The sequence below is a fragment of the Belonocnema kinseyi genome, chromosome 8, assembly GCF_010883055.1.
Source record: "Belonocnema kinseyi isolate 2016_QV_RU_SX_M_011 chromosome 8, B_treatae_v1, whole genome shotgun sequence".
Taxonomy (NCBI): Eukaryota; Metazoa; Arthropoda; class Insecta; order Hymenoptera; family Cynipidae; genus Belonocnema; species Belonocnema kinseyi.
This window is the reverse complement of record NC_046664.1, coordinates 52,853,605-52,868,270: the sequence shown is the minus strand read 5'-3', so window position 1 is coordinate 52,868,270 and position 14,666 is coordinate 52,853,605. Positions and strand designations below refer to the sequence as shown.

Genomic DNA, 14,666 nt, shown 5'->3' with positions numbered 1-14,666 from the left:
AAATGTGTATTTTTTCAATATTTATATAATTATTAATAATATAATAATTAATATCAACAGTCTTCACAGTCCAAAACGATCTCAAAACGGAAAAAATAGGGTCATTTTTTAATTAAGTAGGAAACTAAATTCTATGAAAAAAATTAATGCTCTAAATTCGTAAGATTTCAAGTCAAAATATGTTGCATTTTCAACCAAATAGGGAAAACTTCCAACCAAAAAATATTATTTTTTACTAAAAGAGATGCAATTTAAACATACCAGTGGGTTTTAAGCTGTAAAGTTGAATATTTTAGAAAAACATTGACTTCAAACGCGAAAAGATAAATTTTTAACAAAAAAGTTCATTTTTAACCAAGAAATATTAATTTTTAACCAAATAGATGATTTTACAATCAATAATAATTTTTAACCAAATTGTTAAAATTTCAAGCTAAAAAGACCAATGTTCAATCTATGATTTGAAATTTTAACCATATAGTTGAATTTTTAATCAACAAAGACTCATTTCCAAAGGTCGAATTTTCAAATAAAAAGATGCCTAAAACGCAGGATTTTTAACGAAAAAAATTCATTTCCAGGCAATAAAGATGACTTTTCTACTAAAAAGATGAGTTTTTAATCCAAAAAGATTAATTCTCAACGAAAAATATAATTTTTAGCCAAAAAATTTCAACTGAATAAATAAACTTTCAACCATCTAGTTGAATTTTCAGTTTAGGAAATTAATCTTGAACAAAAAAAAAACTATTTTTCAACAATGTAGTAAAATTTTAAACCAAAGAGATGAATCTTCAAATAATAAAATTAATTTGTTACTTAAAAGTTCAAATTTCTCCTAAGTAATAGATATCCCAACCAAAAAAGCAGTGGGGTTTTAAGCTAAAAAGTTGAAAGTTTTAGAAACCCATTGACTTGAAAACGCAAATGGATGAATTTTTAATAAAAAAGTTCATTTTTAACCAAAAATATGAATTTTTAACCAGATACTTGAATTTGCAAAATATTAAGTACTTTTAACCCTATTGTTAAAATTTCAATCTAAAAATACCAATTCTCAACCTATTAGTTCGGATTTTTAACAAATAGCTCAATTTTCAACAAAAAAGTCAATTTTAAACCAAGAAAGGTGACTTTTATAACAAAAATATTAACTATCAATTAAGAAAAGATCAATTAAACTAAAAATAAGCATTTTTAACAAAATACATGAACTTTCAACCACCTACTTGAATTTACAGTTTACGAAATAATCTTAAAGAAAAAAAATATTTTTCAACAATATAGTTAAATTTTAAACTACAGAGATAAATCTTTTTTTAAAAATAATTTTTCACAATGAAGTTCAAATTTCAACTAAGTAGTTCATATTTAAATAAACAAAGATTTTAGTTTAAAATAAAAAACTGTTGAGTTCAACAAAAAAACAGCTTACATAGATAAATTTGCACTTTAAAAAATTAATTTTCAAGCGAAAACAAAATAAATGATCAAAAAAATAATTAAATGTGTAACCAAAAAAAATTATTTAAAATAAGAAACAGTCAAGTTAAAAAAAATGACGGATTTTCTACACAATAGTTAATTTTCCAACAAAAAATATTTTCTACCAAACGAGACGAATTTTCAAACAAAAGAGTTGAATCTCCAAGCTAAAAGGACGAATGTTTCAGAAATCCCTTGACTTTGAAACCTCAAAAAGACGAATTTCCAACAAAAAAGTTAATATTCGCACAAATATTTGACCTGTAAACCAAAAAATATTAACTTTTTAACAAACAAAAAAAGACTAAGAGTTATAAAACTATTTGAAAAATTTTCATTAAATTTTTAGATGAATTCTTTAAGATACAAATAAATTTTCAACCTAAAAAGTTAAATTTTCAACAACAAACTTTATTTTAATAACAACTTTTTTATCAAATTTATTTTTAAATTAAATTAAATTTTGTTATTAAATTAAATTTTAAAGCTAGAAAGATTCATTTTCAACAACAAATGATTTTTCTATCAAAAAGATAAATTCTTAAGCGAGATGGAAGAATGTTCAATTGCAAATAACAAAAAATGATTCTAAAAAATAGTTAAAAAGTTAAATTTAAATTGATTAAACTTCAAAAAAATTGTTTTTATTTAAATCAAGTAATTGAATTTTTAATCCAAAATGACAAACTTTCTATCCAAAAAGACGAATATTCAGCGAAACAGTTGAATTTTCGAAAAAATATGATTTTTTTAACAGATAATTTTAATGTTTAACTAAATAAATAGGGAAATAGAGGCAAGTGTGCCATGCCTCTAATATAGTTTAATAGTTATTCTCGTTATTTAAAAGCCTGTTTTCAGTTTTAAATAGAATTTTTGTTTTATCTGTCGCTTAATTTTAAAAAGAGTTTAAATTAAAATAATTTCTTTCTGAGCGTTTCACTTTTGAAAAGCATATTTAAAAAGAACTCAATTTTTGAAGATCTTGATTTCATTGCTTCCCAATGTCGAAACATAATTTTAAGAAATATTAATTTTGCTTTTCATGTTTTATTTCAGGCTCACAGAGGAATGATAATAGGAGCAAAGTTACTTTTAAAGCAACTAAATCAGTACAAAGTTTTGCAAAATGCTTTTGAAAAATATCCCCGTTACAATTTAACAGTAACTGGTGAGAATATAAGATAAAAATAAATATAAATCCATTGGTAAATATTTTCTAATTTTAATTGTAAAAAATTTATATTTTTTCCTTCTTTAAAGGACACAGTTTAGGAGCCGGATTATCAGTTTTACTAGGTTTATTGCTGCGTCCAAAATATCCAAGTATAAGAGTTTATGCATTTTCAACACCAGGTAATTTTCCATATTTCCTCACGCGATTTAATTTAAATCTGAAATTAAATTTATTAAAATTTTTATATAATCAAATTAATTTTTCGTAGCTGGCTTGCTTAGCAGAGAAGCTGCCAAAATAACAGAAGAATTTGTACTAACGATAGGCCTCGGTGATGATTTTGTGATGAGGTTGAGTGTCGATAGTATAGAAAATTTTAGAACTTCTTTACTTATTACTCTGCAAGCTTGCCGACTACCGAAGGTAGGTGAATTAAATTATTTTAATTAAAAATTATCATTTTATCGACACTTACTTAATATTTGGACAAATATAATTTTAAAGAATAATAAAAAATTTGCCTCAGTCTGGATTTGAACTGGGAACGCCATAATCCATGAGTGGAGCGTCAACCCTTAAAATGCATACTGTTTAAATACCTTAAAATATTTCAAATCCTTAAAAATTTTTTTAATCTCTTACCATTTCTGAAGGTCTTTAAATCGCCTGCGGATCTTTTTAAATAGCTTAAAATATTTCAAATCTGTTGAAATTCCACTAAATTACTGAAATGAATTGAAAGTTCCTTGAAATCTTTAATATTTCCTTGAAGTCTAAAATACTTTAAATTCCATAAAATCTTTAAAAATACTTTTAACATATTTTAAAGATCTTGAAAATTCCTTAGAATCTTCTAAAATACCCTATATTTCAAATCCTTTAAAATTTTGTCGAATTCCCTTATATTTTTTAAGGCTCTTGAAAATTCCTCCGAATCTTTCTTAAAGTATCTTAAAATATTACAATTCCTTTAGAAACTTTTCAAATATCTTACATTTTTTTTGCTGTTAAAAATGTCTTGGTATCTTTTAAAATACCCTAAAATATTTCAAATCCCTTAATATTTTGAAAAGCTCTTGATAATGATTTGCAATTTTAAACATGACTCTAAAACCTTTCAAATTTTTGCAAAGCCCTTTAAATTATTGAAATCTATTCAAAATTTCTGGGAATCTTTTAAAATGACCTAGATTTTTAAAAATATGTACATGAAATTTGATATATCCTGAAATCCGAGGAAATTGATTAAAGTAACTCCAAAGCTTTGAAGCCTCTTAAATAATTGAAATTCCCGGAAATCTCATAAAATCCTTTGGATTCTTTCAAAATTTCCTTAAACCTTATAGGTCATATAAGGCTGTTCCAAACCTTCCGAAATTATAAGGAATTTTTCAACCACCCATTAAATTTGTTTACATTCCCTTAAAATCATTCACCTAATTCAAAATGTTTTGAAAATGTTCAAACTACTATAAAATGCCTTAGAATGTTTTATAATATCCGAAAATATTTCAAATCATTTCAAATATTTTCTTGTAATTGGAAATCACTTCAAATATTTGAAATCTATTAAAAATAGACTAAAAGATTTGACATCATTTTTTTTAAATTTTCTTTAAAATTTGTCAAGCTTTTAAAAGTTTTTAAACCTCTTAAATGTTTCTTGAAATTTTTAAGACTAACTTCATATTCTTTTGAAAACCCTTTGAAAACCCTTTAAAAACCATTTAAATTATTTAAGTCACCACCATTATAAAATCGTCAACACCATTATAAAATCCTGTGAAAGTACATGAAATCTGATATTTCCCCAAAATCTTGGAAAATGTTTTTAAATCCCTTGAAATTTGTTTCATTTCTTTTAAATCCCTTATGCTATTGTAAAATAGGACAAAATATTTGAAAACCTTTTAAATCAAGTGATTTGAATTAACCATCAAGACCATCAAGTGATTGAAATTATTTAAAAATTCCGTGGAATCTTTTAAAATTCACTGAAATATTTATATATTACAAATCATTACAATATTATATGACTTTTTTAAATTCCTGTAAATTTGTTTGGCAGTTTTAAATATGCCCTAAAAATTTTTTATTCATTGGAACAACCGCCTTAAAATGATTGAAATCTATTTAAAATTCCTTGGAATCTTTTAAAATACTCTAAAATATATTAAATCCCTAAAGACTTTTTTAAATTTTGGGAAATTGCTTGGTACTTTATAAAATAACCTGAGATTGTTTCAATTCATTATAATAATTACCTTTAAATGACTGAAATCTATCAAAAATTCCGTGAAATCTTTTCAAAATGCCCTCAAATATTTAAAATATTTTAAACACTTTTGAAATTTTATAAAGCCCTGAAAAACTCCTTCGAATTTAAAAAAATACCCGTATACATTTCAAAATTCTTAAAATCCTTTGAAATTCCTTGGAATTCTTTGACATCCTGAAATTGTTAAAATTTTTTAAAATCTTAGGATATTCCTTAAAATATTTTTAAAAATTTCAAATTCTACCAAATTCTTTAATTTTTAATTTCATTGGACTACTTACCTTAAAATTATTGAAATTGATTATAAATTCCTCGCAATTTTTTAAAATACCCTAAAATATTTTAAATTCCTGCAACTTTTTCAATTATGGGAAATTCCTTGGAAGCTTTAAGAATACCCACAAACTTTTTTAATTCATTGGAATACCTACCTGCAAACGATTGAAACCTATCAAATTTTCCTTTGAATTCCTTGGGAATTTTTGAAGCTCTTGAAAATCGCTTGGAATCTTTTGACATCATAAAATTCTTTAAAATCTTAGGATATTCCTTAAAATATGTATTTAAAATTTTACCAAATTCCTCAAGTTTTAAATTGGTTGGACTAGCTACCTTAACATTATTGAGATAAAATAAAAATTTCTTCTAATCATTTATAATACCCTAAAATATTTTTAATCAATTGAAACTTTTTTAAATTCTGGAAAATTCTTTGAAACTTTTAAAAATACCCTAAGTTTTTTTAAATCTCATGCAACACCTACCTTAAAATTATTGCAATCTATCAAAAACTTCTTGGATTTTTTTTATCTTTTAAAAATTTCTTGCAATATTTTTAAATAACTTAAAATATTTTAAATCCCTTGAAACTTTTTTCAATTCTTGGAAAGTTATTGGAAAATCTAAAAATACCCCGAAATTTTTTAAAAATTATTATAATATCCACCCTAAAATTATGGAAACCTATTAAAAATTTCTTAGACTTTTTTTAGGCTTTTGGAAATTCATAGAAATTTTTTAAAACATCCTAAAATCTTAAAAATCCTTTGGAGTCCCTTCAAATGATTGAAATCCATGAAAACTTAATTAGGATCTTTTACAAAACCCTACACCATTTCAAAATCTTTGAAATCTTTTAAAATTTTTGAAAATCCCTAAATTTGTTAAATTAAAAAAAAAACTTTCAAATTATTAAAATCTGTTTAAAATTTCTTTCAATTCTTTAAAATACCCGAAAATATTTTAAAAGAGGTCAAGAAAATTCCGAAATAGGTATAAAGCTGAGTTCAATAGTGCTCAACCCGTGAAAAAAAGAAAAGTAACTAAAGTTATATTTTCATTTAAAGAAGTAAGCTATAGTGACTTTATCTTCAATAAGTAATTAAAAAGTGACCTGACTTTTGTATTTTTTTCAAAATCCCTGATTTTTAGATTTTTTTCTAACCTGCGACATATCAATAAAATAAAATTGAATTGATAATTTTAATATTTTGATTACAGTACAGAGTAGTGCTGAATGGATTTGGATACATTATGTTCGGCGTTCCTGACAGAGATCTCAATAGAACGTGGAGAAATGGCAACACGATCAATTCAATACCCGGCCAATTGCCGTTGCTAGTCGAAGCAACACGACAAACAGTAAATAATTAAATTACGAATTTTGATTAAATTAAATTATTTATTATTTAGAACTGTTTATAAATAGTAGGGAGTCTATTCAAATCTCGGAAAAAATAAACTTTTATAAGCGATTAAAAAGAAATTTCCGGATATTGTTTTTATTCGAGATTTTCAAACTAAATTATTTTAAATATTACACATTTAAAAGCAGGCGATCTTCAATTATATTAAAGTTCAGGAACTTTTTAATAATATACAGAATTATTTGAAATTTCGAACAATGAAAATAGGGGAGTTTATCACTCTCCAGAGTGAGCAATCTGTTCGGATCTGAGATTTGCGAAAATTTAAATAGCATAAGTGAAAAATAACTCTTGCTATGCAAATTATTAATTAAAGTTTATAGTTCAGATAAAAAATTGAATTATTAACAATAAAGTTCAGTTTGTAAAAAAAAAAATGTTAACTGAAAAAGAAAACCTTTTCGAACAATAATGAAATAATTAAATTGTCGGTCAAAAAACGTTATTTCCAACCAAAAAAAAGGGAAATTATCAAGAGAATAGTTGAATTTTCAGTCATAGAGATGATTTTTCAACTAAACTTGGAACCAAAAAGAAGAAATTTCAACAAAAAATTTAATAGTTGATATCCTAACCAAAAAAGATTTTTAATATTAAATAAAAAACAGTTAAATTTAAATAAAAAAGACGAACTTAAAAAATATTTAATTTTTCAGTTTTTGAACAAACAAAAATTATATAATCAATTAAAGAGTTAAATTTTCATCGAAAGAAATAAATTTGTTTGTAAAAAAATTGTAGTCAAAAATGAAATAGTTCAATTTTCAATAAAAAAAATTTTAAGCATAACGGGAGGTTTGAACAAAATATTTCAATTCTCAACCAAAAATAATGAATTTTCAACAAAAAAGGATGAATTTTCAAACAAGAAAGTTAATTTTCTACCAAAAAAATTGCATTTTTAACAAAAAAATTAATTTTTAACTGAAAATTTGTTTTTAGAAAAGTAGTTAAATTTGTAAGAACATAGTTAAATTTTTAACCAAATAAATACATTTTAACCAAAGTAAATAGATTTACAAAGAAGAATGATATTCTTTTAAAAAAAGTGACTTTTCAAACACATAGTTGAATTTCCAAATAAAAAGATCAATTTTTAAGAAAAGAAAAACGAATTTTCAATCAAATACATGGATTTTCACCTAAATGATTCATTTTTGAATTAAAAGAGATACATTTTTTACCAAAAATGGACAGTTACATTTTCAGGTAATCAAATTTAACGAAAAAAAAACTGATTTTCCCCAAAATAGTTGATATTAAACCAAAGAGATGAATTCTGAACAAATAAAATGAAATGTAATAGTAGATATTTCCACCAAAAAATATTTTTATTTAATCAGTTTTTAACCAAAATTATAAAAAAAATAAATAAAAATAGAAGATAAATTTTCAACCGAAGAGAAGAAACTTCAACTGATAAAATTTTTATCAAAAACATTTGAATTCAATAAAAAAATAACACGATATTTCTCCAAAATAGTGTATTTCATTTTAAAATAAGGTAGTTTTTAGTTTTCGCTGTAAAAAATAGAAACCCTTTGAAAACATGTACTTTTAGCATTTTTTTAAGTAAACAATAAAGTTATATTTGTGAATTTCAGAATTATGCAAGAAAAACTGACCGTACTTACCAAAATTTAATTGTTTCTCTTCAAACTGAATGACAGACACTTTGGCTTAATTTTACAAATTAACTATAAACTTCTATTAATAATTTGTATAAAAAAAGCTATTTTTCGTACATTAGATTTGAATTTTCGCAGACCTCGGAACCGCAGAAATTAAATTTAAAATATACCATTTTTCACTCTATGACTCAGAAACTATTCATTTTAAACGTTTCTAAAATTCAACGTTAAATTTAAAGGATTCCATTCAAAACAATCTTTAATTTTGAAAATGTTCAATTATTTAATTTGTAGGTTTCAATAAAAGACTTTAGTTTAAAATTGTATTTATTTATTTATTAAGGCTTGAAAATTTATACAATTTGGAGATTCAATTTATTTTTAGATTAAATCAGAAATTATTTAATTTTCAACAATTTATATTTGGGATTGTCCTTATTTAAATATATAAAATTACACTTATTCGTTTTGGAATGTTCTAAATAAAAAGAATTTCAACTATTGTCTCCATTTAAACGTTTCAAACAGAATTAAAACTATTTAACATTTAAGGTTTTAAAACTAAAATTGTCTAATTTTCAACTATTAATATTTTTAAATTAAAATTAGCTTTTTTGGATTTGAAATTTAAATATATAAAATTATTTACACTTGTAGCAAATACGGTAAGAGCGGAAAATCAGGAAAATTGTCAAAAATCTTAAAAAGAGACTAACAGTGAACAAAGTGATTTAATTTGGAATATTGTGCAGAACTTTTCAATTTTTAATTGTTAAAATATGCCTTTCAATCTGTAAAGTTTTAATTCTTAATATTCAGAATTGAATAAATAAAAGTTTCAAATCTTCGTAATTGAACCATTTTAATTAAGAGGCAAATAATAACTAATTTATTGCTAATTTGTATTAATTTTTATTCTTCTATTATTAATAATTATTTAATTTTTAAGGAAACGAGGATTTTGGAACGAGACGTTACCAGAAGAAGATTTTCAGAAGTAAGATTATTTACTGCTGGCAGAATACTTCATGTCGTGAAGTACAAAGTACCGCCCGCAGAGAAAAAGAAGTAAACATACTTTCAAGTTTTCGAAATTTTAATTTAAAAAAAGGTTTTTATTATTCATTTTAATTCTACAAAGTTGAATTCAGACTTTATTTCAATTGAAATAAAAGCCAATTTTGAAGTGTTCATAATCATAAGAACCTTAATTTTAAATCATCAATTTTTTTAAAGTCGCATTAAAAAGTATTAAATTTTTAATTATTTAAACTTTTTAAAAATCAACACAAAAAAAGTATACGCTAGTAATTTTATTTTGCAAATACAGGAAGAGTAAAGAGCGAAAATACGAGATGCGATGGGCGCAACCAGAAGATTTTATGGAAATGACAGTAATGCCAAGAATGCTTCTCGATCATTTACCCGAAAATTTAGAAGGCGCTTTAGCAACATTAATTCGACAACAAGATGAGCTACCTCAATACTTGGAAGCATTATAGCCAAAGGAAAGTTGCGTCATCATTCATGAGCAAATTTTACACCAGGCCAGACTTCGAAAGAATATATATTTTTTTACAAATTTCTAAAAAAATAAGTTCCTTAATTTAGACAGACCTCGAGAAAAATCAAAGAAATCTGAAATAGAAAATCTCCGAAGAAATCTCCTTGTAAGACTTGCAAAACATGATTCATTCCATTTTTTATATTCCTCATTTATGTACATAAATAAAACTAGCTGCAAGAATTATAAAGACGATTTTTGATACTAGATGAATGTATCGGGAAATTTTCATTTTTAATAAATCTGATAAAATCTTAATTAATATGCATAACTCAACATTCTCGTTTATATCAGGATGGCCACTCAAAACTTGGGAAATTAAAATAAAATAAAAATATATTTTTGGAAAGGATTCCTCAAAGCTAGAATTCATTTTCGAACATTTGAAATGTAAATCTTAATAAATAATCTAAAAGAAATTTAGGTATTGAAATTTCCTCTATTATTTTTGCTCATTTCGTGACCCTAAATATTTTTTAATCCGAAAATTCTTTTACCCAAATTTATTTTAAACAATAATGGGTTTTTAAATAATTTTCAAGCATCTTATAAAAAAAACTTTCAACCAGTGATGAATTTTTAACTAAAATAATGAACCTCCAACTGGAATAAATTAATTTTTGAGAAAAGAGTTTGATTTTTAAACAAGTAATTTAATTTTCAATCAAAAGGATGAATTTTCAAACATGAAGATTACTTTTCTACCGAAAAAGGAATGGTTATATTTTGGTTTCAAAAATTTGCTTTCAACCTAACTAAAGAATTTTGAAACAAAATAATGATTCTTTTACTGGAATAGTTACATTTTCAACCAGAAATCTTGTTTTTTTTCAATTCAGAAGATTAATTTCTTTAAAAAAAAAAAAACCGAATTTTCAACAAAATACCTGAATTTTCAATAAAAATGGTGGAATATTCAATGAGAATAGTTAAATTTACAGTTCAAACTAAATAATTTTCAAACAAACAAAAATAATTTTCAAAAAAAATTGTTACATTTTCAAACGGTGATGAATTTTGAACTGAAATTATTAATCTTGAACTGAAATAGCTACATTTTCCACCAAAAAGATTAATTTCTACCTAAAAAGACGAATTTTCAACTAAAAATTAAATAGTTAAATACAATAATTTGAGAAAAAAACTTTTACCTACAAAATAGTTAAATTTTCAGTAAAAAAAAATTAATTTTCAACAAAATAGATCCTTTTTCAAAAAAGAGATGAATTTTCAATTAAAAATATGAATCTTCAACCCAAAAAAAAAATAATATTTTTTAGCTAAAGAGTTTAACTTTTAACCAAGTAATTGAATTTTTATTCCACCAAAAAATATTTTAATTTTGAATTAAAGACATTTGAATTAAACAAAAAAAGAGACAAATTTTTAACATGAGCTGAATTTTTCAGATAAGAAAGATTTTTAGTTATGAGAGAAAAAATTGCTTAAAATTCGTCAAATTTTCAAGCAAAAAGATGAAATTCTCTCCAAGAAGATTAGTTTTTGATCAAAGAAAAATATTTTGCAACAAAGTGAATGAATTGTTAAGCAAATTGAAAAATTTGCAAATAAAAAAATTAATTTTCTACCAAAAAGAACGAATTTTCAAAAAAATATATCAATTTTTAACAAATTATAAGAATTTTCAACTCAAAACGATCAGTTTTTAACAAAAAATACACAAGTTAAATTTTCGGTTAAATTTTCTGCTAAAAAAGGAATATCTAAATTTTCAGTTAAAAAAATAAATAATTTTCAATCAATTTTAACTAATATGATGAATATTTTATTGGAATAATTCAATATTTAACCAGAAATTATATTTTCAACCCAAAAGATTAATTTCGACACAAAAGACGAATCTTCAAAAAACGTCCTGCATTTTAAACTAAAATAATGGAACATTTAATTAAGATGGTTACATTTTTAGTTGAAACTAAATAATATTTAGAAAAAATAGTTACAAAAAAATAGTTACTTTTTAGAACAGTGATGAATTTCGAACTAAAATTACGAATCTTAAACTGTAATAGTTGAATTTTCCACCAAAAAAAATTAAATTTCAACTAAGAAGATTAATTTCTATCATAAAAGGCGAATTTTCTACTAAAATATATAACCTTTCAAAACAAAAATTGAATAGTTAAATTTTTGATTAGAAAAATTAATATTCGATCAAACAGATAAATTTTCAACAAAAAAAAAATGTAGCTACAAAATTTTTAAATAAGAAATACTTCAATTTTCAACAAAATAGCTTATTTAAAAAAAATAAATAAACTTTAAAATAAAAAGATGAATCTTCAACCAAAAAAATAATAATTTTTAACTAATGTTTTTTATTTTTAATTAAGAACAGTCGAATTAAACAAAAAATACGACTTTTCAGCATGAGTCGAATTTTCAGATAAGAAAGATTTTTAGTTAAGAGAGAGAAAAACTGCAAACAAGTCCTTAAATTTTCAAGAAAAAAGATGAATTTTGATCAAAGATGAATTTTTAATCAAAGACGACTTTTAACAAAATACATAAATTGTTCACCAAATAGATAAATTCGCAACTAAAATAATTAACTTTCTACCAAAAAGAACGAATTTTCAACAAAGTATATGAATTTTTTACAAAATACAAGAATTTTCAACTAAAAACGATCCATTTTTAACCAAAAATATTATATAAAGCTACTTTTACAAATTAAAGATCATTGCTATTTAATTTTATTTTTCAATTTAAAAAAAAATCAAGTTTTCTCTAAAAGAAATCCATGATAATTCCAAGGGTTTTTCCAGGTTGAAAATTCGTTCTTTCTGATAGAAAACTCATTTTCTTATTTGAAAATTCATCTTTCTGCTTGAAAATTTAACGACTTATTTGCAATTTTTTTCTCTCGTGACTGAAAAATCTTTCATCTAGTTGATTCAAAATAGAATTATTTTTTTGAAAATCCATTTTGATTTGTTTCAAAATGTGAAAAGTGAAAAACTTGTCTTTTTTATTGAACTCAGCTATTTCTAAACAAAAATTAAAATCTTTATTGGTTAAAATATTACCTTCTACACTTATTGTTTAGAATTAATATTTTCTGGAATAAAAATTAAATTACACGATCGAATAAGACGACTTTTTAAGCAAATTCATAAATTTTTCACCAAATAGATAAATTCACAACTTAAAAAAATAATTTTCTATAAAAAAGAACGAATTTTCAACAAAGTAGATGATTTTTTTTACAAAATACAAGAATTTTCAACTCCAAACGATCAATTTTCAATAAAAAATAGTCATATAAAGCTACTTTTAAAAATTAAAAGTCGTTCTTATTCAACTTTATATTGCAGTATAAACAAAAATCAAGCCTGCTCTAAAAAAAACCCTGACTAAAACAAATTCCCTGACAATTCCATATTTTTTCCAGGTTGAACATTCGTTCTTTCTGACAGAAAAAATAATGTTCTTATTTGAAAATTCATCTTTCTGCTTTCAAAATTTAACGACTTGTTTACAATTTTGCTCTCTCTCGTAACTGAAAAATCTCTCATCTCGTTGATTCGAAATAGAATTATTTATTTCAAAAACAGTTTTTATTTAAAAATGAAAATATTTTTTTGGTTGAAATATCAACTTCTACATTTGTTGTTCCAGATTAATTTTTTCTACAATAAAAATTAAATTACATGACCATTTTTATATAAGTCCCTTCACATATTGATGAAAGAAACCTGCATTTTTTAGGGAGAAAAAAATCAAATTTATGAACAAATTTACAAGCTAAAAAATGCGCTAATTGTAAAAAGCCGAAAAATCTCCCCTTTACAATTTTTCAGTCACAATTTTCTTCCGGTTCTCCCGAGTGGGCCACCCTGACTCGACACCCTAATAATTGTCCAATTATCGAATACTAGAACGTATTCAGAATCTCGACTCCAACACTGGAGATTTTCTAAAATTGTAAGTACTAATGCGAAACCCCCGTGTAAATTGAAACACGGCGACTCAGTGGCATTAATACTCTTTTTTTTTAATATTTTTATTACGAAAGATAAGGAAATATTACATTTTTACGTTTGTATAAATCCTGGTGAAGTTCCATATGAAAATTTGTCAACGTAACTATGGGAACTGGAGTCAGTCGAGAAGGATTCGTCCATAAAGTCGTCCTCATCCTCGTACTGATTGTTCTTCGGGCTTTCCACACTTAAAGTCATACACTGACTGCTGTAATAGAGAGGACTTATTCGATGCTCGCTCCACTGCAACAGGTAAGGATCAAACGGGAAAAACGGATCGAGAGTGATCGTCGTGACATTTCCCATTTGGTAGATGGGAAGATTGTTGCGAGCATTGTGTTCAATCACTGTGTAGCAATAAGCAAGTTGGTACTTTCTGGTTACTGCTGCAAAATTTTGGACAACGGCCGGCTGGCAGACCTTCAAGGGATTCAGTCTGCAGCTGACAATTTTGTTCAGGTTGAGGCCTTGTAAAAAGAGGAGATCTGAAAAAGGAGGCGAGTTTAAACGATTATTTATAATGCAGATATAATGTAGGGAAGGTCTGATAAAAAAATCCGCCGGCTTCGCGGGAACATCCTCATACCGCGCAGCGCGCGCCGCTCGCTAGTTTGAGCGCGCCTAGGGCGCGCGACTGTTGGTTCTCGCACTCGATAATATATCTATCTCGCGCTCCGCGCTCGGTCTTTGTATATTCCTTACATTTGTGCAAAGCTTTTTTAAAACTAAAGGTCTAAACATCGACAGCAGTAATTTGGTGATAGTGAATTCTTTTTTGTTAAAACTCCTTCGGCTTTAACGAATACATTCTCATCACG

At 24.8% G+C, this 14,666-nt stretch overlaps 2 protein-coding genes across 3 annotated transcripts in view; one reads left to right on the top strand and one right to left on the bottom strand.

The window, feature by feature from the left end:
- Positions 1-10,276, top strand: part of LOC117178759 (sn1-specific diacylglycerol lipase beta-like) — a 68,997-nt gene extending 58,721 nt beyond the window's left edge. Inside the window, exons 9-14 of the mRNA XM_033370202.1 lie at positions 2,545-2,656; positions 2,749-2,841; positions 2,931-3,085; positions 6,441-6,581; positions 9,227-9,345; positions 9,608-10,276. Of these exons, the coding sequence (XP_033226093.1) occupies positions 2,545-2,656; positions 2,749-2,841; positions 2,931-3,085; positions 6,441-6,581; positions 9,227-9,345; positions 9,608-9,779 (792 nt within the window). The 3' untranslated portion in view covers positions 9,780-10,276. The remainder of the gene's footprint in view (positions 1-2,544; positions 2,657-2,748; positions 2,842-2,930; positions 3,086-6,440; positions 6,582-9,226; positions 9,346-9,607) is intronic.
- A 3,576-nt stretch (positions 10,277-13,852) lies between these two features.
- The window catches only part of LOC117178987 (RNA polymerase I-specific transcription initiation factor RRN3), a 24,300-nt gene continuing 23,486 nt past the window's right edge, over positions 13,853-14,666 (bottom strand). For both annotated transcript variants that reach the window (XM_033370587.1, XM_033370588.1), the window contains exon 7: positions 13,853-14,333. In XM_033370587.1, the coding sequence (XP_033226478.1) occupies positions 13,900-14,333 (434 nt within the window). In that variant the 3' untranslated portion in view covers positions 13,853-13,899. The remainder of the gene's footprint in view (positions 14,334-14,666) is intronic.